The sequence below is a fragment of the Corvus kubaryi genome, unplaced genomic scaffold (genome assembly GCF_017639235.1).
Source record: "Corvus kubaryi isolate FWS band 111438036 unplaced genomic scaffold, C.kubaryi_AGA036_p1.0 split1-131, whole genome shotgun sequence".
Taxonomy (NCBI): domain Eukaryota; kingdom Metazoa; phylum Chordata; class Aves; order Passeriformes; family Corvidae; genus Corvus; species Corvus kubaryi.
The window spans coordinates 21,217,241-21,243,345 of NW_024582073.1; the positions used below are offsets into that span (position 1 = coordinate 21,217,241).

General features: G+C 38.2%; 1 protein-coding gene across 7 annotated transcripts in view; it reads left to right on the forward strand.

Moving 5' to 3' along the window:
• SORCS2 (sortilin related VPS10 domain containing receptor 2) overlaps positions 1-26,105 on the forward strand; it is a 548,208-nt gene that overhangs the window by 476,189 nt on the left and 45,914 nt on the right. For all 7 annotated transcript variants that reach the window (XM_042053480.1, XM_042053482.1, XM_042053478.1 and 4 more), the window contains exons 12-14: positions 5,961-6,037; positions 13,880-13,971; positions 14,988-15,095. In XM_042053480.1, coding sequence (XP_041909414.1) covers positions 5,961-6,037; positions 13,880-13,971; positions 14,988-15,095 — 277 coding nt within the window. The remainder of the gene's footprint in view (positions 1-5,960; positions 6,038-13,879; positions 13,972-14,987; positions 15,096-26,105) is intronic.

Sequence of the window (26,105 nt, forward strand, 5' to 3'; positions counted from 1 at the left end):
TGTAAATTTTTAGTATAAACTTGCTAAGGACTTTTCTATGAAAAATGTTTAGAGATGTGTAGCTTTTTCAGGTGCTAGTTTACAATAATTGCCTGCTTAGCTTCCAATCCAGGTGGCAAATCAAGCAAGCAGTAAATTCTGCACATTCACACAAATTGAGGAAGCACTGGAAAAGTTCTGTTTACTTTTTTTCATATTAGGGCCAAATATAATTGCATACATTGTGATGAATTTCTGTCATTTTTCACAGAAGTAGCATGCTAGGATGCCTCTATAAAAAAGGATAAGGGAATGGGGAGATGGTTGAGCATTTCCCATTACATTTTGGAGTGAACATCCTGAAATTCCTTTAAATTTTTCTCATGTTCCTCAATTCTGATTCCCCACTACGTCATCTGAACACATCTTCAGCTTGCCAGTTGTCAGGGAGATTTAAATACAAATTTAAATATGTAAGTTTGTTCTACATTGTGACTACAAGCTTACAAACCATGACATTTTAACTTATTGTGCATGGCCTGAAACCATGTTACAGCTGTATTAATTACCAGTAATCCCGGCAAGGCACTTCTCTCTTTTTGGAATAGGTGTCTGCCTGTATGATAAATTTAAGTGACTGAAAAAGATTTTCCATATTAGAAGGATTATCTAAGCATTGCACATGGGGCTTATTTCTTCTTACTGTAAACATGTCCAAAGCCACATATAAAAATATGGGTTAACACAGCAATAAGTAGCACTTAGAACACGTAAATTGATAGTAAATTTTAAATGAAGTAATCTTTCATACTTGTTGTGACCCAGTAAGAACCTACCAAAATGCCTGACTCTTGAGATCTGCATTAAGAGCTGTGTTTTTCATAAGCTTTACCACCTTTCACGAGAACTTGGCTGGCCCCCAGACAGCACTGAAATACATTGCTTTCTTTCACATCCCTGGGCTACCAGCTGCTAAACTGTCATGTGCAGAGATACGGTAAGCTTGCAGGACTATGCTGAACAGTATAGTGCCTCTGTATTCTAGTTTTTGGTACTGCCACCCCTGCAAGGATGGAACATGTGATTTTATGCAGTTACTTAAAATCAGCCTTTACTCAGGACAAGTGAAAAAGCAAAAGAGGATTTAGTGTATCCCAAAATATGGTTTGACAAGGTTTCTAAGAATGCAAGTAATGGAAATGAAAAATGACTGTCCTTAATCAAAAACTCAAAAATGCAGGCCAAAATGTTTCCTTTTGCTTCCTGAATAGAAGCAGTGTCAGAACCTAACAGCAGAGCCATAGTGACTCAGGCTGACAGTCCATCTAGCACAATCGCCTGTCTATATTGGTGACAAAAAGCTTTGGGGGAGTGCTTAAGGACAATTCAGGTGTATATGGTGCCCCAGGCATTGGTTTGGAGAAGACACGCACATGAGAGTCATTTAGGTACCAAAAGAATATGAAATATTGTTAATTTTTTCCAACAAAATATTGTAAGACAAACTTGTGAAACTTTTGTATTACAAACAAAACTTCATGAAACTGGGTGGAAAACAGTCATGTGTCAGAGGAGTTTTTGACCAAAAGTCATGTTAGACTTGTATAAATGGTACTGGCTAATATAGCCTTGGCATGGTTTAAGTCCAGCCATCAACTAAGCAGTACACAGCTGCTTGCTCACTTCCTATCCAGGAGGATGAGGGAAAGGGAATTGGGAGGGTTAAGGTGAAGAAACTCATGGATTGAGGTAAGAGCAGCTTAATAATGGAAGTAAAATAATAATAATAAATTGTAATTAAAAGGAAAAGGACAAAGAGAGAGAAATCCCAAGAAAGAGAAGTGATGCAAATGAAAACAGTTGCTCAACTCCAATCACCTGGTGCCCAGCCTGTCCCTGGGCAGTGGCCCTGCACCAGCCTCTCCCCCAGTTTATTGCTGAGCATGGTGACGTATAGCCTGGAATATCCCCACGTCAGCTGGGGTCAGCTGTCTCAGCTGTGCCCATTTCCACTTCCTTGTGCACCCCCAGCCTCCTCTCTGGTGGCGAGGGTTGAGGAGCAGAAAAGGCCTTGACTCTGTTTAAGCACTGCCCAGCAGTAATGAAAACATCCTTGTATTATCATCGACACCCTTTTCAGTACAAGTCCAGAACACAGCCCTGTACCAGGTGCTGTGAAGAAAATTAACTCTGCCACAGCCCAGACCAGCACATGCCTGCAGCTGATTATCCATTCCAGCTGCAGTAACTTTTTCAGTATGAACCCGAGTTGCCTTCAGTGTACTACATTACATTTACTTGCTCCCCCAGATGCATCTAACACAGAGCCACTAAAATGGTAGAAGAGTTTTTGTGCTGTAGTGGCACACCTGAGGAGTTACTGCAGATATTTACAGCTGTAATAAGAAGCACAGATTTTGGTGTGGCAAACCAGGCAAAGAGCACACAGATATTTGGGGGCTGTGGTCCAGTCTAAACACTTCAGAATGTGGTGGGAATGGTACTTAAACATTTTTGGCTTCCAGTCTTGGGCTGAGCATAATTGTTTATTTCTCACCTTCTTGTGTCACTTGATCACAGTGCCAGCTGTGCTCATATGTGATTGGCCGCCACACTTACCACAAATATGTTTTATAATTCTCCTCAGATATGTCATGGAAAGGTTCAGGATGTCTCAGTTCTACTTTGAGTGCTGCTGTGGCTTTGCAGTTGTTTGTTTGCAGTGTTATTAATGTCAGGATTTTTTGCATTTCATTTGATGCAAATTGGAGCTGTTGTAAAGGGGGTTATGGGGTGCCATTACATGCACTGTGTTTAGTTACCTGGCTTATCCAGTAACACAACACACTGCAAGGTACCTAGAGCCTAAAATTATGCAATTTATTTTAAATCTCAAAACTGACAAAATTCTCCAAATCTTTGAAGTTAATTTTTTATTAACCTATTGAAAAATAAAATTAAAACAATGTAACTTTTTAACTAAAGAAAACATGACTCTTGCATGACGTGTTAAATAGAAAGGTTTGCTAATAAAAGCGTAGGGAGTTGTGGGTGTTGTTCACTTAGATCTTTGAAGGACTTGGTTTTATTCCAGTTCTACTTTTTTCAAGCTAACAGCTTTCAGAGTGGCTTATCTGTGACTTATGAAACTCATCATGCATCCCTATGTGTTCCTGTGGAAATTTCCATCTGCCTGTCACCTCTCAGATTTGGCTGCATGGGTGCTTCCCACCGCACTTTGCAGGAGCCTGCCTGTCTCCCCTTTCCTTCTTTTGGCCTCACCTCCTTTTTCTTTCTGAATCCACCTAAGCTGTTTTTCAGCCAGCCATGGTCTGCAGTACCCACAGAACAAACTCCAACTGCACTGAAAAGTTTTATCCTTCCTTACAGAAAGGTGTTTACATTTTTGGCTGCTTGAAGACCTGATTTTGCAAAGTTTGTGAATTTATGTCATATAACTCTGTGTTACATAAAATCTGGAAGTAATGAAAATTGCAGCCTTCATTAATGACACAATTAAACATTGTGTCAACCATCAGCAGGTCCTGCATGCACCACTTCTGGGCTTCCACCCTTGGCCTATGGACAGACAATTTTCAAAGGTCAAACATCACTGGAGTCCTTTTTCCCAAAGCAGTGTCCCAGATTCTGTTCCTGTTGGCATCAATTGTGGTTTAGGCAGAATGACAAGTCTCTGGAATTTTAACTGAGCTCATCAACTCCTTTTTCTCTTTTACCAAGAAAAGATAGTAAAGGTAAAATCAGAAGTGGGAGGTCATGTCTTTCTTTTAACAGAGCTGCAATTACAATACTGTTGCTAATATCATTACCATATCAGCTGGATAGAAAAGGCCTTTTAATGAAGCACAAGTAGATGCTATTTAATTTACAGACTAATTTTCCATTAGCAAGGCAATTTGCCACTGAATTCTTTAAAGGGCAGATCCCTAGCAATGCTCAAAATAAAGACCTACTTATGCAAGTAGATTTCAGTAAGTGGTGAAAAGAGGTAAATAAACAGCATTTACCCAGCAGCAAAACTAACACTGCATTTGTTAAAGTTATCTGTGTAAAGAAGGGTGTAGATTGACAGCAGTACGTTAGATTCTAGCAAGCAAATAAATATTTCTGTTCTCAGCTGTCCCATAGAAAACTTTCTGTGATTAACTGCAGAAGCACAAGAATATGCCCATTTGCAGATGATATACCAGTGAAAACTATAACAGATGAAAGTAAGAATAGCAAAATAAATGTATTTTGTATAAGCACTGAAACAGATCTTCCTTGCCTTCCTTCAGCCTTGAGGGGGTGATTTCTCGTTCATACCTCTTTCTAGTGATCAGATTACTCTTAAACCTGTATTTGGGGAGAAAATATAACTGAATTAATGTGTTAAGCTTTCCTTTTGGAACTATCTCATTGGATAATATTCACTGAAGGTGTAGGTTGTATTTCAGAAAAAGGTTTTTCAGCCAGAGGGTGGTTGAGCTTTGGAACAGGCTCCCCAAGGAAGGGGTCACAGCACCAAGCCTGTCTGAGTTCAGGAAGTATTTGGAAATTGCTCTCAGACACCTGGTGTGGTCCTTGGCGTGTCCTGTGCAGGGCCAGGAGTTGGACTCAATGATCCTGATGGATGCCTTCCAACTCGACATATTTTGTGATTCTATGACCAACTAAATCTGTGCTGAATTATCTGATAAATGAGAGAGTGTGCAGTGAGTTGTAAAGATGAAAACCCAAGAAAAGGCCAAGAATGGGAAGTGGCATCTTCTGAAATATTAGCTGCAATTGAAAGGAATTAACTGACTCCTATAAATTCCCTGATTCAATATAAATATCCCAATCCTGTCCAGGATGTAGTTAGGTTTAAATGATGTAAAGTTATTATCCTGTTAAAGAGTGGAGCACATGCAACCTTGATGGTCTAAATGGAGTGGGTGTTTTGGGCAGTGGGCCCTGTCATTCCTCTTGGGAACCTTTCAGCACTAGTAAGCACACTCTGCATAAGCAGATCTGGTTTAGTGGTTAAAAACCAGCTATTTATATAACACACAAGTGAAATTTCATAGTGCCATCCTAATCTCAAGTGTTTTTTTCATCGTCTCTTCTGTTTAAGAGGATCTGATAATTTTTATCTTATTTCTACTGTAAAAACATGCAAAGCATGTATTTGAGTCAAAATCCCCTGGAGGATATAATTTAGACAGAATATTGTGCCATGATTGATTCTCCCCTAGAATGCTGTAGACTGCCTAGTGGTTTAATAGTTTGCTATTTGAAATACTGCATGTTAAAATATGGAGATCTCTGTATTTGGGACTGCATCTGCTGTCATCTTCCCAAAGTTTAACACTTCTGTTAGTTTTGCAGGAATCTGAACTCTCCTCAGTACTTTTTGTCAAAATATTCAGTGGCTTCCTAGTCAATATTTAGGTAAATCAAGTAATTCTGCTTTCAATTCTTTTGTATTTTTCAGGAGCCCTGCCCCCTTTTTTCATGTTGCATATTTCACCAGAATCTAGATCTAGCTACCACTTCATCAAGTCTTAGAGTATTTCATTTAACAGTTTCAGTTCAAAAACTTTACAGAATGTGATTAAGGTTAAGGTTAAAGCTTCTGAGTTTATGCATGTTTCATACTTACATCTTAAATACATGTTGTTTTATAATAATTTTTCAGCATGCAGCAACAAAACTAAAATGTTGGTCTGACTTCTGCATTTCTGTATTAGAATTAAGCCTCATTTCTTCCACCTATGGACAATATAGCAGTGGAAAGGAAGACATTGAAATTGTACAAATGTGCAAATATATGTTTTTAAAGGGTTTTGCTGGTTCTACCAGAAATGAAGTAAGCCTGTTTATCAGAGTTTAGTTCTTGCTCTGAACTGGAAACTTCTTACTCAAACTTGCATCAGGATTAGATCCAATCTCTCTTGCTCATGTGGATGCAACCCTTGTTTTCTCCTCTTTTGTGACAGGTAACCTGGGGTCCCAGCTGGTTGAGTATAAAGAAGAGATGTACATAACATCTGACTGTGGGAACACGTGGCGTCAGGTAGGAAGCATAAATCATCAAAGGAACCTGGAAATAATTTTAATGTACCAAATGTGATGAATTATGTAATGCTTAACTAATCTTTAGATACTCTTTTGAAGGAGGTGGTATTATCATCTCCAGTTTGCTTAGAAACCAAGAGATTAAGAAGGTGATTTGCAAAGACTCAAATTGATCAGGCTGTCAGGTTCTGCTAAAGTTAAAATATTTTGGTCTCTTTAAAGATCTATAAGTATCTTATGCAAAAAACATAGTGTCTGTTTAGGTTTTTAATAATTTAAGTAATCTTCCTATGCTAATGATGAAGTGGACTTGGGCTAGGTCTTGCAGTACACACATGCCAAGCTAAAAGACATGGCTTAGGTACAAAGGCAAAAATTCTTCTGCTTCATAGTCTGAAAGCTGTTACTTAGCATAAACTTTTTTCTTCATTGGAACTGAGAAAGTGAAAAAAGATTAAAAAAAAAAAAACTTTTTAAAGTCTTTTAGCATGATTTAATAAATTCAGGGACTAGAAATACCAAAGTATTAAAAAGACAACAATGATGTAGTAATGCTATTTGAATTTTGGATGTCTTTTTCTTCCACTGATTAGTGTCAGTTAAAGCATATCACCTTTATTATGTATTGTTTCCTAACTTGCTCTGTCTCAGTGTGGTGGGTTTGCCCTGGCTTGATGCCAGGTGCCCACTGATCTCTCTCTGTCACTGCCCTCCTCAGCTGGACAGGGAAGAGAGAATATAACAAAGAGCTCATGGGTTGAGATAAGGACAGGGAGAAATTGATTACCAGCTACCATCACAGGCAAAAATGACCTGACTTGGGGGAGATTAATTTGAATAACAGACTAGATAGTGAGAAATAAACCCAAATCTTAGAACATGTTCCCCCTACCTCGCCCTTCATCCTGGGCTTGACTTTACTCATTAATTCTCTACCTCCTCACCCTGAGTCACACAGGGGAATGTGGAATGGGGTCTGCAGTCCGTTCACCACACGTTGTCTCTGCTGCTCTTTCCTCCTCAAGGGGAGGACTCACACTCTTTCCTTGCTTCAGTGTGATGTCCCTCCCAAAGAAGACAGCTTTCAATCAACTTCTCCAACATGAGTCCTTTCCATGGGCTGTAGTTCTCCATAAGTTCTGCAGAATGAGTGCTTCCCATGGGCTGCAGCCCATCAGGGACAGTCTGCTCCAGCATGGGTCCCCTGTGGGACCATAAGTCCTACCAGCAAACCTGCTCCAGCATCAGCTCCCTGTGGGGTTGCAGCCTCCTTCAGGCATCCATCTGCTCCAATGTGGAGTCCTCCAGGGGCTGCAGGTGGGTCTCTGCTCCAGCATGGACCTCCATGGGCTGCAGGGCACAGCTGCCTCACCATGGGCTGCACTGGGGGGTGCAGGGGAATCTGTGCTCTGCCACTGGAAGCACCTCCTGCCCCTCCTTCTGCCCTGACCTTGGTGTCTGCAGGGCTGTTCCTCTCTCATATTCTCAGCTCTTCACTCCTGCTGCAGTTGCTGTTGTGCACTTCTCAAATACATAATCCCAAATGTGCTGCTGCTGTCACTGATTGACTCTACCTTGAGCAGTGGTGTGTCCATCTTGAAGCTGGCTGGTGCTGGCTGTCCAATGTGGGAAAGCTTCTCTAGAAGTGTCTCGAAGAAGCCACCTCTGTAGACTAACCTGCTACCCAAACCTTGTCGTGCAAACCCAATACACTCAGCACAGGGATATTTTCTTTCTCTATATATGTATATATCAACAATTCACAGTATCATATAGATTCTACTTATAATATATATCCAGGATAAAAAAAAGCACCCTCAAAAAATTTTTTTTCAAAAAAATGATATCATTTCAGTTAAAATAGTATTGTAGTGTTCAACTGAAATAAATTTTTTTTATTTTCTGAGAACCATTAAGTGTGAAAATGTTCTCAGTAGTGTTACTGAGCTTGGGGAATTTGAGATTAAAAAAGAAAAATACAGACAGTTTCTTATATTACTATGGTAGGGTGCCACTAGTACTCCACAAAGTACTTTAAAAATAAATGGATTATTTTTTTAATGAAAATGTCCTTTGATTTTTAAAAGATAAAATTTTATACCAAATACCTTCTTGAAATCTAGCATACAATAAATAGGTGTTTAAATGCAAGAGCCTTCCAGCATTTACAGTGGGTACTGTGTTGTTTAATACTTCTTAGAGGCCTCTCATAATTTGTTGTCAGCATTCGCCAAAGTTTTATAGTTTTTCTGGGGTGAAAAATAAGAAGAAACGAGTGAATGAGATCAAATTAATATTTTCAATGGTTTTTATTTGCAGAGACACTCAGGTAAATAATATGTGTTGAAACTTGACCCTAAGGTGCCTAATTATGCTGTAAAATCAACCATAAATTGATCCCTCATTGTGGCAGTCAAAATGGCAAACAACACCGCTAGTTTTATTTTAATTAAAACTGCTATGAAGCCTTTGAAAGAGCTTACTCAATTCTAATATTTGTGATCAGAATGAAACTGTAGATTATTTTATGTATTTTATGTCCTCACTGTTCATGATCATTTCTTCCAGAGGACAGCAGCACATTTCCTTTCTCTGCTGGAATTCATACAACAAAAGAAAAGGCTTCAGTCAGGTGGTAAAGGAATTTAGATAATTCAGTAAATTGCAGGTCTCGTGAACTGGTGAAATCCCATGCTTTGGCACAACTCTTTGTCTGAGTTTAAGTCTCTGCCTTGGAGACTTTGTGGTTGTCATTAACAAGGGCCTGGCACCTTTCTCACACGCTCACATGATGTTGCAGAGCTGTTTACAGAGGAGAAAAGGAGCAGTGTGTGCTTGTGTATAGAGACAGAGAATGCAGAAAAGCAAACGTAAGAGACTTAGGAGAAAATGTACTGCAGGAAATTAAATAAACCTTTCTTGAAATAATAGCAGTATTGGTTCAAAGGATTATAGGACTTTGGGGAAGGTTAAAGATCCTGTAATTCAACGGTGTGCTCTGAGACAGCATCAAACATACAAGGAACATCTCTACAGGAGGTTTCCCAGAACTATTTGTTAATCCTTCCCTGTAGAAGATTCTGGCTTCATGGTGCTTCACCATTCTTCATAGATTTTTCTGAATATTTGACATAAGCTGACTGTTCCTTTTGCTCCTGTTCTTGAAGTTTCACAAATTGTACAAGTTTTCCTCTTACCTTTTGAGAGGAGTGGTTTCCTGTCACCTTTGAATAACTTTTTAGATGTTAAAAGGTGATTATCAGGTCTATGCTGAATATAGGGATTTTCCCCTTGGAAACAGCAAACTCAAATCCACTGATTTTCCTAATGAACCAAATTTCTGAAGTGGTTTTTTTTTTCTTTTTTTTTTGCTCATTGGTTGGACTGTCTAATATGGCATTCCTCTCCTGATGCATGATAAGACTGAATGCAAAATTACAAACTTTATCAGTACTTAACATAATGAAATGACTGCCCTTGATGTCTTGACATTACTGGCACCCCATTTGGGAAGATTTCTTTACATTAGCATGACAAAATTGACAGTTTCTGATTCTTAACTGGGACCTGAGTCTGCAATCCATTCTCACTTTAACAACAATCTGCTGATCATTTTTTTCCATAATTTCTTGACCATCTATATCTACTTAAATTATTTTAAGGCTTGTGAGGGTCCTTATTGCTCTTTACAATTGCCTGAAAGGAGATTGGGGGGTAGATAGGTGGAGTTTGGTCTCATGTCCCAGGTAACGAGTGACAGGACAAGAGGAAATGGACTTGAGTTGCAGAAGGGAAGGTTTAGATTGGATATTAGGAAAAACACTGAAAATATGGTCAGGCATTGGAACAGGCTGCCCAGGGAAGTGGTTGAGTTGCCGTCTCTAGAAGTGTTCAGATAATGTGTTAATATGGCACTTGGGAACATGGTTAGACAGACTTGGCAGTGCTCAGGGTTCATGGCTGGACTCAATGGTCCTAGAAGTCTTTTCCAAATTTACTGATTCTATGATTGGTTTCAACTGAACCCCTATTTCCATAGCTTGCATTTGATGTGGTCATATAAGGGTTCAGGAAGACTTACCTATTAACAGAGGCAGTGTTCATAGGTAGAAACGAATGCCTAAATGAGAGTTTTGTGAAATTAAGTAAATTCTGGTGATAAATGGAAATGTTTGAGAAAATAACAGAAGGTTACCAACAGAAGGTTGGTAAGGAGGATTGAAAACACAGCCACATGACATGCAGCTCCGGTGTTAAAACCCACATATATCACACTCACACTAGTAGGTATTTGGTCTTCTGTGTTGGACAAGTCAAACGTCTGTGTTTAGATAACATAGGCCTGTGATAGAGGCACAGTATCAAACATGCCTGAGATCCCTGCCCTGCTTCAGCAAAGACCAAAGCAGAGTGGTAGATTACACCTGTGCAAACCCCTGAAATACAGCTGAAAGCAGCAGGCTGGGTGATCCTCCAGCATGGACTGAGCTCTGCAGTGTCTTCATCCCCACTTGTGTGTCTCTGCCCAGGTGCTGCTTCAGGGCTCACCTGGTTGGCCAGGTAATGAGAATAAATTTATTATTGAATTTCATCTGTGGTTTTGTGGTTGTTCCTGTGTCCTGCCTGTGCCAGCTCACACAAAAAATAAAAACAAGATTTGTGGTTATAAGTAACCACAATACCACTTGGGTTGGTTCCAGTTGTTCTTCTGCCTTTTGTGGCTGAGGTGATTGTTGATATATCTTGAAACCATCACTCTTTTCTTAAGAAAAAAAATTAAATTTGGAGCTATGTACTCTACAACATTGCACTGTAAATAGCAGTAGTTTAGGAGGTGATTGGCAAGTAACTTAAACATCCATGCCATGAACTGACTGTAGAAGAAGGAGATCTCACCTTGGCATTATCATGAACTATGTGGGCTTAGAATCATAGAATCATTTAGGTTGGAAAAGACCCTTAAGATCGTTAGGTCCAACTGTTAACTTAAGTGCCAAATGGACCATGAAGATGTAGCTTAAGGTGAACTCATGTTTATTTGAAAGATTTCTCTATTACACCAGGAAAACAATATCAAAAAATGTTTTAATGAGCATGAACTCTTAGGATACTCTGTTAAGTGCTAAGGATTACCTTGTGTATACACATGAGGTTTTTTATTATTTTTCTAATACTGATTTCTGTTCAAAGTTGTGGTTGCTTCTGCTATTTCACCAGCATCTGTTAAAACACTGTACTTGAAATACAGCAAAGAGAGCAAGAGAAAAGTCTGGCTTTCAAAAGAAATGGCATAAATAAAAGGAAAAAGTCAGCAACAATAAACCTTTCACATTTGATCTGCTGCCAAAGTAGCTCTTGCAGCAACAAAATGCTCAGTTAAGCTAGTGAGGTTACACAGAAAGCCTTTTGGATGTCTAAGAACTAAATCTAGATCTCTGGAGCTTTAGTCTGATGCTTTTTTTGTTGGAATATTATTTTTCTGTGTCAAATCCTTGTGTATCAAAGCAACTTGGAAAACCTTTGGTTAAGTGAGAATACATGTTTTCCTGCAGGTATCTTAGGAGATAGATGGTAACACTTCTAAGCGCAACATAAAAGGATGTAATTACAGCTTTTCAGCCCTGAGAAGGTCCAACTGGCTCATTCTGTGTAGAAAAGCTTCTGTTTCCAGATTTGAGTTTAGTAATGGATATCACTTGATGAAAGAAAAAAGTAATCTCAGGAAATTTTGTTTATTTTTTTGAACTTCTGTATTGCAAAGCAAATTGTATGGCATATATTTCTCTAGGATCACTTAAGCATGCTCTCACTGATTTCATGGAGCTAGCCCAATTTCTTTCAATGGATATTCTGACCTGAAATAGCTGCAGAAGTTGTTGGGACAGACATAGAAAAAAAAGCATTTAGAGCAGAAGGAAGAGGACAGAATAGAAGCTGACATTGTGATTATAAAGCACAGAATGTGCACAAAAAATTACAGAAATAGTTTATAAAAATCTTGTTCAGTAGTGACTGGCTACTAGTAAGGATCTGAATAGATTTATTGCCTGCTTTAGTTAGTGGAGAGATGTATATCAGAATTTGTGACCTATTGTGAACTCACATATCTCATCTTCTTGGGTCTGAACTTCATCTCTCACACTGGGACCACCTTTCCCTCGATCCTTTGCAAACTGTTTGCCTTGGTTTTGTTTCCAGAAAGTAGAGATAAGTATTTACTTTTGTGATGAACTGGCATGAAACTGCTAATTCTTTTCAATGTATTGAAGATGAAGAATTGTTTTCATATGGCTTTCATACATTTTGTTTATAAAAAGTTTGAAGTGTGGGCAAGAAGAACATGATATAACAATGTCATTAATATGCCCGTAGTGTGTCCTCTGTGCTTTATAGTGTGCTAAAGCAGGGTGTTAAAATGGTACATGAGGAATTGCCATGGTGCTTTTCTGGGAAGGGCTAATTTGTATAAAGTGGTGCAGATATCAGCTTCCTTTTTCTTCAGCATGGTGGTGAAACTTTGGGAGACTTGGTGTCCCAGTACATACTGTTGCAGTTTGGTTTGAGGGAAGTTTAGAGGAGAATCGAAACTCTGCTTGCTTATCTGTCTCCAGCTGATCTCATCCTTTTGAAGTGCATCTAAAATTAATGTCTGTCCTTTACTGAATTCTCTTCTAAAATGCACAGCTGGGTGAGTAAGTAGATAGGACTATAAATGCCTCGTGTCAGGGTTTTGCCTGTAAATTGGCAACATTGAAAAACCGATCAGACACTTGAAGCCCTAGGATTCCCATAAAATATGTTCTTAATAGATGAGAGGAAGACTGAGTTCTCAACCCAAATTAAGTGCTTCCTACTTTTGAAATAATGGTGAGTGTGCTGTAAGATATTTTCACCCCAGCTTTGGTTCAGTCTTGCTGAGAAATCCTCTAAATGTAGCATTTAGTTTTGCCAAAAAAAGAAAAATTGGTATTGTCAGTATTTTTTCATTCACAAGGCAAAGTAAAGCTAACCTTTATGGTTTTCACCTTTGCTTTGTCAAAGCACATAGAAGACTGCATGCTTGTCTATAAATGCTAAGTGTGTGTGATAATTCTCATGTATCACTTGCTTCTTTGTTAAATGAACTTTCACAGGTTAATAAAATGAGTATTCTGTCTTAAAACAGATTTGAGATGTAAAACAGGAAACCTGTGCTTTTATTTTAGTACTGCTGATGACCTCTAGAAAAGGAATTGAAATAATTTAGGAATTTTTTAATCCTTTATACCATTAAATCAATAGTACGTGTATTTTGGTCCAAATTCAGAGTGGCCTCCATGGTACATCACATAATATTTTAACTTAAACTCACTGACACTGGAAATGAGGAAAACATCCTTGCACCACTTATTTCACATTCTGTAGGTTCTGGAGAGTATGTGAGAAAGTCACAGACAGCAGTTCTTTTCCTTTTTTTCTTAGAATTAAACTACAAAGCATTTTATTCTTCAGGATACACAGAATATGGCAAACACCAAAGAAAGGTGATGGGTCACTTGGTGATATATAACAGGAAGGAATGCAGAATGCATACTATGAGAAATGTAAGCTTGGGCTAAAATCACTTTAGGCAGTTTAATCTGACTGTGATTTGAACCTGAACATTTTCTGATTCACCTGCTTAACTTTCTTTTCTTTTACAGCTGGGAGAAATATAAGAGTTAACCTGACTTTTATGTCCTTTTCAGTTTGAAGTGTGGACATTATAAAACATAAGTCTCTTAATTCTTTTTTGCTTGTTCATTTTATTTCAGCTGTTTTGTACATTTGCTTAGCTGGCCTTTCTTTGTCTGACTTGTAGGTCTTTGAAGAAGAGCACCACATCTTGTACTTGGACCATGGTGGAGTTATTGTGGCTATCAAAGACACCTCCATCCCTCTGAAAATACTCAAGTAATCCTACAGTCAATTAGAGTAGAGCTATTGTGTATTCAAGACCTCAGGCAAAGTTCAGAGTTTAAGATAAGCATTTCAATGTGATCATGTATGAATCACAGGTGGGGTCATCTTAATTTAACATTCATTAAGTCAACAAAATGCAGTTGGATGTTTACTTAAGATTACTTCATGGTGCTGAAGGTACCATGGCATAATGCATCAATCATAAGAAGCTTGTTGCAAAGCATTTTGATATAAAATATGTAGTTTTAGACTGCACAATAGTGCAGCAAAACATGGTAACCTTGTGTAATGGCACACAGAACTATAATCTTCAGCATAAAAAACTGTAAGACATCTTCATCGCTTGTGAATTGTTTGTTTTCGCAGAATTGTGTTATATACACGAGTAGGAACTAAGCTCTGTGCCTGGTTTTCTGGGATGAAAGCCATTGTTAGCCTACTATCCAAAAGACCTGGAGGAAATGTGCAGAAGAAAGAGACTTTGACTCATAAATTTTGGATGCACATTTGAAATACGTTTTGAAATATGTTTTGCTGATTCATCAGTATGATTTGCAAATGTTTAAGTGGATGGTAGCAGCTGTGAAGGGCCATCATCATCTTGGTGCCTGGAGTTACTGCACCTCCCATGTTTTCGCAGTTGGCCTCTCGTGTTTCACTGGCCTCTGCTGAACAGGTCTATAGCTTAGAGACTACTAGAAAGAATGAAATGTGAATTAACTTGCTTTTGAATAGTCAAGGTAGCAAGATAGTTTGTTGACAGAGCTCAGTTTTTAATCGGGCTGAGAAATTTTATTGTTGTGGAGAATTTATCACACCTTCTCATAAAAATGGGAATCCCTGGATAAGTTGCTGAGAAGAAGATCACATTAATGTCATGCACTGTCTAGGCATACTGTATTTTTTTGATCAAAAATCCTAAGCTTTAGTAGTGAGGGGATTTTTTAAAGTGCATTCTGTTTGTATAGCAATAGTTGTAAATGAAAGCCATTTCTGCTTTTTTACAGGTTCAGCATAGATGAAGGCCAGACCTGGAGCACACATAATTTTACCAGCACTTCTGTCTTTGTAGATGGATTACTTAGTGAACCTGGAGATGAGACACTGGTCATGACGTAAGGTTTTAGTTTCACCTCTATTTTCAGGGCTCTCTCTATGCACTTGCACAGATTTTCAGCTGCACATGTATGAGATAGTCCTTGAGTCAGTGGCTTTTGCTTCTCGCAGTCACATGGACATTTACACTAATGTCTGATCCTCCCTGGTATGTAGCCTGTCTTTGAAATTATCTGACTGCAATATTTCGGATTGTAAAGAAGTGTTATGCTCATATGAAATCTTGCAAAGTTACCACCAGGGTAATAGGACTGTAATAATAGGACAGTAATAATAGGACTGCAATACAAATCTGAAAGATGTAAGGAAAAAAAATAACTATTTCCTCTTGGGGGTATTTTGTTTTCTACAGATTTTTAGTCAGACATCAGAAGTGTTAAACATCTATTGTCTTCGCAGCGCAAGTAACTATAGTGTTGTCTTAGTAAATAGCACTGCAGTACTTGGTGTAACCAAGCACTGTGCTAACAAATATTTGTTTTTATTCTGTGCAGTGACAGAGGCAGATGCTGTGAATAGAGCTAAAAATAACCAAATTCTGCAACTCAAGCTCCTGTTTATCTGTCTTTTTCCAAAGGAGCAGGGACATCTGGATCTGAGCTGCACATTTTGCTCCATCTCTGGGACAAATTCTAGTATTTTAGAAGTGTCTGAGAGTAAAAAACACCTGTCCAGTCAGGGAGAAAGGCACATGCTGTCTGCAGCTGGAAAGGGGAATGCACTCAGGGCAGAGCATGCAGGTTGTTGCATGTGCTCCTATTGAAACAGTTTGTGTGATCCTTTATATTGGAGCTCAGTGTGCTTGTGACAAGCTTTTTCTCTCAGGAGTTACAAATCGAGCTGTACCAGTAGCATTTTCCCCAGGGAAAAATAAATTAATAGCCCAATATATAAAGGACCCTCAGCAAAACAGAAATCCTACCCAATGTACTTAAAAGTGTTGTGCCAAGTTCATAACACTGTGCTGTGCAGAGGTGGATTTGGTCTGTTGGTTATTTCTCTCTTTCTCTGCTGCCCCATTTATCCTCCATTATACAGCTATGACCTGAGAAGAACAGTATTACCCCATCATCTTCCACTTCCCTCAAATACAGGTTTATTTTTGATGTAATATATGCCACATGAAGACACTTATGCCTCTGAATGAGGGATTTCCATTGATTTCAGTAAAAGTAGATGGCTCAAAAGCTTATCCCAAGATGTACTTAGGCAGATAAAATGATGTGTGATGACTATATGCACTGGGCTTGGGTTTTTTTCTTAGTAAGTATCATTAAAAACCATGATTCTGTGAAGATGTGTTTAAATATCTGCCTGAATGGGCTAAAGAGCTCTTGTAGAACCTGATGCCTTTTTAAAATCATCTATCTGAAATATATAGAACTGTAGCTAGATTTGGTACATGAGCCCAAATTGACAACAAAAGCATCATGTGACTTGTGTGTATCTAACGGCACAGCAAGAGTCTGACCCCAATACGTAATGCCAGGCTTGTGGGATCTTACTTTTTAGCTAGTTTTATTGAGCATGGAGGGCATCAAACACATAATATCACAGATTGGACCTGAAGACACGTGCAAATTTCGTACTGGATTCTAAAGATAATGAGAAGAATAAACCTGCAGTGTGTGTTTCATTGTTGCCATTGTATCAGCTTCCTTGTTTCTCCTGCTGCTTTTGACTTCAGGGTGATGCTGCCAGCCCAGTGGTGCTCTGTCTGACTTTATGTCAAGACCTTTTGCTGTTTTCTCTGGCTTAATTAATTTTTTCTGGAAACCTATTCTTGTACTAAGTTGTGATTGACTTAATCTACAGTGATTTGTTGCTTTTGAGTAGGACACATTCCCTGGAAAAAAACAGAAGCCAACTATGCCATCTTTTCCATTTTATTAGATAAAATTTTCTTTCAAGTAGAACATAGTAAGATGAGTTTGTGTATGGTAGTGGAAATAAATTATTAGTGTCTTTCACCTTAAGGAATCCCCAAATCCATTGACAAGGACCTAGTCTGATATTTTTACTAGTACAGGAACTGAACTAGTACAGTATTTTTTACTAGTACAAGAATTTGATTTTCTTCTTTTGGTATGGAGTGTGTTTGAATAAAGACTTTGAATAGAGTGCAATGCCAAAATCCACATAAAATAGGAGAGATAGCATAATTCTGAAGTGGGAAGGTGATAACTTAAAAAATGTGCAGCAAAATTGAGGAACCGACTATTTCATTTAAAGCTTCTAGAATAAACTCACGAAAGAGTCAGAGAATATTTTACTTGTACTGAAAGTGACTGTTACAGCAAAATCCTGGTTCCACTGAAGTCAGTCTGTCTGTAAGAGAGATTTCTCATTCTCCAGCATGGTGTCTGGGATATTGACCTGACTTGTAAGTGACTTGCATTTGAATTCCAGTTCTGTCATAATTTATCCAAAATCACAGAATCATAAAATCACAGAATGGTTTGGTTGGAAGGGATCTTAAAGGCCATCTAGTTCCAACCCCCCTTTCATAGGCAGGGACACTTTCCACTAAACCAAGTTGCTCAAAGCCCCATCCAACCTGGCCTTGAACACTTCCAGGGATGGGACATCCACAGATTCTCTGGGCGACTTGTGCCTCAGTAAAGAATTTTTCCTGTAAATCTAATGTAAACCTAGCTTGCTTCAACTTAAGGCCATTCCCCCTTGTCCTATCACTGCATGCTCATGTAAAAAATCTCTCCTCATGTCTCTTGTAGGTCCCTTTCAGGTACTGGAGGGTGCTGTAAGGTCTCCCTGGAGTCCTCTCGAGGCTGAACCTCACTTCTCTCAGCCTGTCTTCCTAGCAGAGGTACTCCAGCCCTCTCACTGCACTCCTCTGGACTTGCTCCAGCACCTCCACATCCTTCTTATGTTGGGGACCCCAGAGATGGATGCAGCACTATGGGTGAGGTCTCATGAGAGTGGACAGAGGGGCAGAATCCCCTCCCTTGTCCTGCTGCCTACTGTGCTCTGGGTGCAGCCCAGGACACATTTGGCTTTCTGGGCTGTGAGCACGCGCTACTGGCTCGTGTTGGATTTCTTGTCTACCAACACCCCCAGTCCTTCTCCTCAGGGCTGTTTTTAACTCATTCTTCCACCCAGCCTTTATTTGTGCTTGGGATTGACCCGAACCAGGTTTAGCACCTTGCACTTGGCCTTATTGAACTTCATGAGGTTCACACAGGCCCACCTCTTGAGCCTGTCGATGTCCTTCTGGATGGCATCCCTTCCCTCCAATTGTCAACCACACCACAGAATTTGGAGTCATTGGCAGATTCTCTGAGGGAGCACTTGATCCCAACGTCCATGTCACTGACAAAGGTGTTAAACAGCTCTAGTCCCAATGCTGACCCCTGAGGAATGTCACTCAGGACTGTTTTCCATTCCCAGGTGAAGTGGTCTAGTAAGCTTTACTGAAGAAACAGAAAAATGTGAACCTGCTTGCCTCAAGTCTTCATTTCAGAAAGTTTTGTGTTTTCTCCAAAACAGAGGACAACTAAATGTTGACTTGTCAAAAGTTGTCATAGAACTCAGTTGTCATCTGTCAGTCAACATTAATCTAAATCATTCATCGAAGTCCCCTGCAGTATTCAAGATATGTACACACAAATGCCAAGGAAAATATATTTTATTCCATTGTGCTCTGCAAAAGACCTAGTTAAGATTTTTAGGAGTTTTAGTGGTAAAGTATTCAAAAACTTTAGGAAACTCTTTCTGTATAAAAATCAATTTCTAAAGAGTCCTAGTTAGGAGTTTAGGAAAGATAAGCAATAAAATATTCATAAATTTTAGGAATCTTGATCTGTGTAAAAATAAACTTCTAAATGAGGAGCTCAAATCCAGTATTTATTGCTAAATGAATAAGTAAGGTTTGCTAAGAAATTTTCTCAAATAATATATTTTCATCAAAATAGTTCATGGACTAGTAGCTTTTATTTTGTTCTAAATTCTGTAAGAACAAAAGTTACTGCAACCCAGCGTTATACTTAACAATATTTGGGGAAAATTACTTGCTAATGTTGGATTGAATAATGGCCTAACTCAGTGCAAAAAGAAGAATTTTTGTGTGTCTGAAATATTGATGTTCCTCTTCAGAGGAAATAGTTAATGTAGTGTAAGTTTCAAACCTGTTAAAATCGCTTGTAAATCACATTTCAGCTTCTGAGAGTGTTTCCCAAACCAGGTTATTTAGATTACAGTGTAAACCCAGTAGGCACAATAACCATGGTACCGCAGACCATAGCCCTTTTTAAAAGGCCAATAAGAGGTTACATAAAAGGACTGCTTTTATTTATGTCAGGTAGAATCAAAATCTTCCTTGTGGGTAATTGTATTTTTTCCAAAGGGCTATTTTTTTGTAATGTCTTATAGAATAACAACTTTGGATGCTGCTGGGAACTTTATGACATCTCCAAACTGCAGAACTCCTGCATACATGTTTTGATGTCTTGAATGCCCATTGTTGTGTTCCTTTTGGCTTCCTGGGTGATGATGGAAACAGGAAGATAGTCTAATTTAAACTTACTTGAAACCAGGTGAATATTAACAGGTGTTAGATATTAGGTAGAGCCATCTGGATTTTTGTAACTGTTGATCCTGATAGGAATGTCAACCTCGCCTTTAACAACATCAGTAACAGTCAACATTTCATGTATTTTGTGGAGCTTATTGTGTCACACACAGCAGCAGACTCCTGTCAGTTCCTGTTCTCTTTGAGTATCTTATTGGGCAGAGGTACTTCTCTGTGCTTTGAATTCTTATCTGCTGACTTTCTCTTACTACAACACTTATAAAAGGTAAGTAAAACGTCATTATGTAGGAGAATAGCTGATTTCTGAAGTCAAATTCTAGGTTTTCTTCACAGCTCAGTTATGAAATGGTTGTTCTGCTCTCTGCCTGAGAAAGAACATGTCTGAGATTAGATTGAGGAAACATGGTGAAAAAGCATTGGAAAAGCAAACTGCTGCTTCTTCTATTCCAATCTAATTTAGATATCAGCTAATCTAGATGTACACATTACAGTAGCACATGTAATGCTTTTGCTGTCATCTCTGTGGACACAGATGTTAGCAGAGCGAGTCAAAGTGTTGCAGTGTCGCTGCCAACCTGTGACCTTGGAGTCAAGACCTGGTACTGCCCTGGTCTCTCCCTCTGAAGTTTAGTGGGTGAAGTTGGTTTTTTAAATTTCTTTTCTTACAGTTTCCTATTGTAGTCCAAAGCACAGGAACAGGATGCTTTCAGTGTCACTCTAAAGCCCATATTTAATACATTTTTAGGACAGATCTGTTAATATAATTGGATAAGAGGAACTGAAGGGTTAGGAATCCATGTTTTGTAAGAATCTGTTATCACCTTGTCCATATTTACAGGAGGAGAAGACAGAAAAAGGTTGATGTGACTTTTTCATTCAGAATAGACTTTGCGTCATTTTGAGCCCTTGTCACAGAGTGAGTGCCTGAAGCTTTGGTACTCTAACTATGCTTCCATTTCAGTTTCTATTTAAAATAAATAAGCATTACAAACTTAGCCAACAACTGAGATTTTTAAACACTTTATTTACTTTTGTTTGGGGCCTTGAGCTGTATTTTGCTATATAATTCTCTCAAAATGTGAGAGCCACAATTAAGGTAGCATAGGCTATTAACTTTAGTTCTGCTAAGTGGAATCTGAATGAAGAATTTCTAATTGTGACAAGAGAGACCTGCTTTTCAAATATGTGAGTAGGAAAGAGAGTATTAGCTAAAGAATTATAAAATTTTGCAAGTATCCCAGATTAATTTGATCTTTAATTAAGATGACAATAAAGAATTGAATGATGTAAAAGCTATCCTCTACAGTGTCATATGTTTTTCTTTAAACAATTCTGTTCACTGTCCACCTTGTATTTGCTTCTGCATAAGGCATCAGGCTAGGCACTAAATTTGCAATGTTTTCCAAACAGCATACATGTTAAAAGGTTGTTCTTGGACAGGAATTTATCAAATAGATGGGAAAAAATGTTGGATGTAATTCACAAATATCATGGAGCCATTGAACTTCTGGATAAAGAGGAAACACCCTCATTCTGCTCCTCCCTAGCACTTCTCAGAACCTAAGCATTCATTTCCGTTCTTGTTCCCCAAAAGAGCTAAAACCAAGATGTTTTGGCATTAAAGAATGAATGGCAATTATTAGCTTATGGGAGCAGGAAACAACGCAAAAATATATTTCGGTTCAATTTCAACTAAATTGTTTCCTCCCTTCATTTTTCACTTTGGCAGCCAAAAAAAAAAAGAAAAACCAAAAAACCCAAAACCAAAAAACCCAGCCCAACCAAGAAACCCTACTGTTCTCTTTAGTGCATTAAGTATATGCATGTGTTTGTAGTTTAAGGCATTTAAATCATATATGTCTCAGTGTATTTGCACATGATCTCCTGTACACACAAGCACTTTTTATGTGCAATTGCTTTATGTAGGCAGGTGTCTATTTCTGCACATGGAAACATTCATCATTTCTGTAGTTGCAATTTAGGAAGGCCACTGAAATGTGACCTCTGTTATGTTCTTTCGGGGAATTAGAAAAATATGCTGAATTATAATCTTGATGTGTAACAGACTGCAGCTTGAATCTCACATTACTTTCATCCATTTTACCAGAAGGGACCCTCTGACTAATCTAGATTTTTGTTGGTTTTACAGTGGTATAAAGGGAGCAAAGACAACTATTGGAAGGAAAATGCATCTAATAATGATTCACTTGTCATTTTCTCTTTTAAAAATAGTAAGCTTTAAATATCACTGTAGCACACAGTCATGGCTAACTGTCTTTGCCAACCCATATCCCCTAGGAAAATCTTTCATTAATAACATTATTCCTGTGTGTTAAGGAGAGCACTACCTGTTGGCAGTCACTGCAGTAAAGTACATCCTTCCATGCCACGATCTCATCATTTTACTCCTCAGCTAAGCAATTTCTGCACAGATTTTGGCATGTGTCTTGCTGTATGTTCAAAGACACTGTAATGATATGAACTACAACAGGCAGAACAAAAATAAGATTGTCACATTTATTTGGTTTCCAGGGATATTGGCATCATTTGTAGTGAAGGTCTAGGTGAAGCAAAGGACTCACCTCTTTGAACTCACAATAAATTGACAAGAGACTTCTAACTAATCCTTTTGTGTAGAAGACAACAGATAAAAATGATGGGTTTTTAATGTAAATGGCCTTTGATATCTAGTGAACTGTAAGGTAGAATAAATATTTAATCTGAAATTGCAATTGTATTATAAAAATTACCAGGGAGGTCTGAGAGTTAAAAAATATTTTAACAATACAATAAGTTCACTGATCATTGTATTTCCTTCTAATATGATTTACTAATGGAAAGGAGGCCTCATATGGAACAAGGTATAAATATCATTTTTTGACAAAGCTCTGTGACTGCTTCCATTTAAAAAAATAGGAGACAGAAAGAATTGTTAAAATAATTAAGTAGCATCTCTGATAGTGTGGTTTCCTTTCCCAGCTTGATCATATACTCACTGTTAGCTATTGAGGCTTAGATCTGTAAAGAATTTCAGGTACATGCTTGTACAGCTTTGCTTAGGTGCTGTCCAGAGGAATTTAGACATATTAGCTGAGACAGAGCCCTTGAGATTGCCCATATCACCTGTATGTGGGGCCCTCAATTGACCCTGATTCAAATCCTAGGTTTTACTGTCAGTAGCTCTATACTTTTGAAGTCAGTTTCAAAAAATCTAGAGGCTCTGCTCCACCCCAAAGTGGCATATGAAGTTAGCAGAATGTGCCAACAGGGCAGTACAGCACTGTGCAGACAGTCTGCTACAGTGTCCTGTTTTGAACATCACAGCTGATGGCAAACTCATATAGAGGAGAGCAAAAGCCAGTGCAGCGCATTGAAAGCTAGGGCAGTGAGTCTAGAATGAAAGAGGCTTCTGATTTCAAACAAAAGTAACTTTGCATCACACCATTGTCATCGCTAGTCCTCAGTACAACTGCAAAACTTGCACAGTTTTAGTTGCTACATTAAACATCTGAATAAATTCCTCATGTGAGCTTTGTGACCTTGGTGGGAAAATACTGCAGGATTACTCCTACCACTCTCAGGTCTTTGAGTGTTCTCAGGTATTCATGAGTAAAGCCAAACACAGGAGATGACACAGCTACTACTGCTCATCTGAGCAAGGAGAATCTGTTGAATAGGTGCTCTTGTCTATTGAACAGAATTTACTGGAAAAGATTATCATTGCATATAATTTCTGTTAAATTAACTCTGCCTGATTATGAGCTTTATCAGGAACAGAAATAACCAGCAATCCTCTAGCAAATAGTTTAAATGAGTTAGCTTAAAAACGGCATTAAACTGTCTTATCTATCAAATGATGCAATCAAATTAAAAAATTATGTGCTCATAAATGATCTAGGAACAAATGTAGAAAGTTGTTATGGCAACTGAAACACTGAAGTTAAAATTATGTATCCTAAATTCTTGCAAATAAAAGTAAATTAATTTCCAAGGTAATTGGAAGTTCTTCGAAAAATTATTTATCACAGCATCGTCTTTTATAGTTTCAACCGAATTGATTTGATGGCTTTCTAATGAAATACAGTTAATCAAGAGGAAGGTTTTAGTAGCTTATGAATTTCTATCATCTTGATATATAACTTCTAGTCATCAGTTACACTTGCTGCACCATTCCAGTTTTTTCATTCATATGATTTTATTCATCATATATATTATATATTTTGCACCTGAGCAATTATATTGTGATTGCTGTTATGCATTGCTTTATTGTAGCCCATATTTTTGTCTAATCCATTGAATCCTACTTAATACATGCTTTTGTTACTTTTAAAAAATACTTCTTTTTTATTCTAGTGATCTTTAGCAGTACATTTAAATGTGCTCATCCAAGGTGTCTGCAACACGTGCTACTGCAGCAACAGCATTAATAATCATTAAGCCTTTTTTTCAAACAGTTTGCTAAAGTGGATGCATGCGGGTGCTGGATTCCTAGGGAAATTTACCCTAGGAATTAAAAGGCTTTATGGCTGCATTTTTAATGGGGTTTGTGACTGTACTGGGACATTTTCTTGAATCTTTGGGATTTTAGTTAAACCAGAGAATGTTGGGATCACTGGTGTCATTACTGTGCTCTGTGAGAACATGGTCTTCAGTCTGTAGAATCAGAAGAGCCATAATGGAAATGAGATTTTTGGGGTTTTTTGTTGGTTTCTTTATTTTTTTTTCCAAGAGGCTGGACCAACATGCAGAAAAGTTATTTCAGTCTTCTGCTGAAATCCACTGGAGAGAATGTTACAGTTCACCCCTTGAAGCAGTGACTTTTCTGTATGCTTACATGGTTTGTACCTATCTTCCATATTATCCTGGTAGATTTTTCATAATTTCTAGAGTAATTTCTATACTTTTTCTGTCATTATAGGGTGTGGAACTGGGCAATATTTATCTAATCTCTCTCTATAATCCTGATATTTTCTAATTTCTCACTCTAGAGAAGGAGAATAAACAACTTCAATATCTTTTATCATTATTTTTATAGAATTCTAGAATGATAAAATTTTTGAGGTCAGAAGTGACCTCTGTAGGTGATCTGGTCAAACCCCTTTGCTCATACAGACCCACCCAGAGCCAACTACACTGAGCTGTTCCCAGATGGCTTTTGAGTATTGCCAATGGTAGAGACTCACAACCTCTCTGGGCACCTGTATGAGTGCACCCTCACAGCAGAAATGTTGATTCCTGATGTTCAGAGAAAACCTCCTGTGTTTCCTATTGAGTCTGTTGCCTCTGCTCCTGTCCTGGGCACCACTGAAGACCTGTCTCCAATCCTAGCAAAGAATCTTCTTTGTACCTTCCCTTCAGGTATTTATAGACATCGACATTTCCCCCTGGGCCTTCTCTTCTCCAGATAGAACAGTGCCACTTCTTTCAACCTCTCCTCTTATGAGAGATGCTCCAGCCCTTTCATCACCTTCACAGCCTTTTGCTGGACTCCCTCCAGTCTTTCCATCTCTCTTGTATTGGGGAGCCCAGAATTGGATCCACTACTTCACATGTAGACTCACCAGTACTGAGGAGAAGGAATTAGAGAATAGTGTGGCTGTATCTTTTAAGTTTATCTTGGTTCTTCCTCTTTCTTGCCCTTCCTCCAGGTCTCTTTGAAGACAGCTCTTTACCCTACAACAAGACTCGGAAAACATTTTTTTGTACTTCTCAGCTTTATCTTTTCCAGCAAAAAGCCCAATTCTTTCAATCTTTCTTCATTTGTTACATTTTCTAAGCAGCTTATGAGTCATTTTGCCCTTCTTCAAATTCATTTTTAGTGGGTCTGTAAATATGCATATAGCATCCAAAATTAGACACAATATTCTTCCAGAGGCTTCACCAGTGTCAAGTTTATCAAAATTTTTACCTCCATGTCTGCTGTTTTCCAGTTCTAAATACAACCTAGAATTGGTCTTTCTTATTTTGCAGCAACACTGCATTCTTTTTCTAATTCCACAGAATACCCTGTCTTTTATTTGATATCTGAAAGTTATTTTCCATTTTGGTTTTCCACCTTCGTTGTGGGTTTGGTGTTTTTTTTTTTCCCAAGGAGTACTTTTTGCACTTCATTCTGGAGTATTTTGTCATGTTGATTTCTGAACCTTGCTTCCACCAGTCAATGTCCACTACCTCCCTTATGTGTTATCTGCAAAAGTTTTTGTCTTTCTTATTTGAGCATGAGTGTTAATGAAAATATTGACTGTGGAGCCATCATATCTTTATGATACATATCTCCAAATATTCTTTATTTGATAACTACCTTTTGAAAATGGATTATTCTAATTCTATATGTATTCACATTCCTCTTCACAGTAATTTTATCTGTACTGATGTTTTCTTTTTTACTTTGAGACAATGTCAGCTAGAAATGTGTAACAGTTTTAACAAAGGTCAAAATATGCTAGATTTTTTCCTTTCC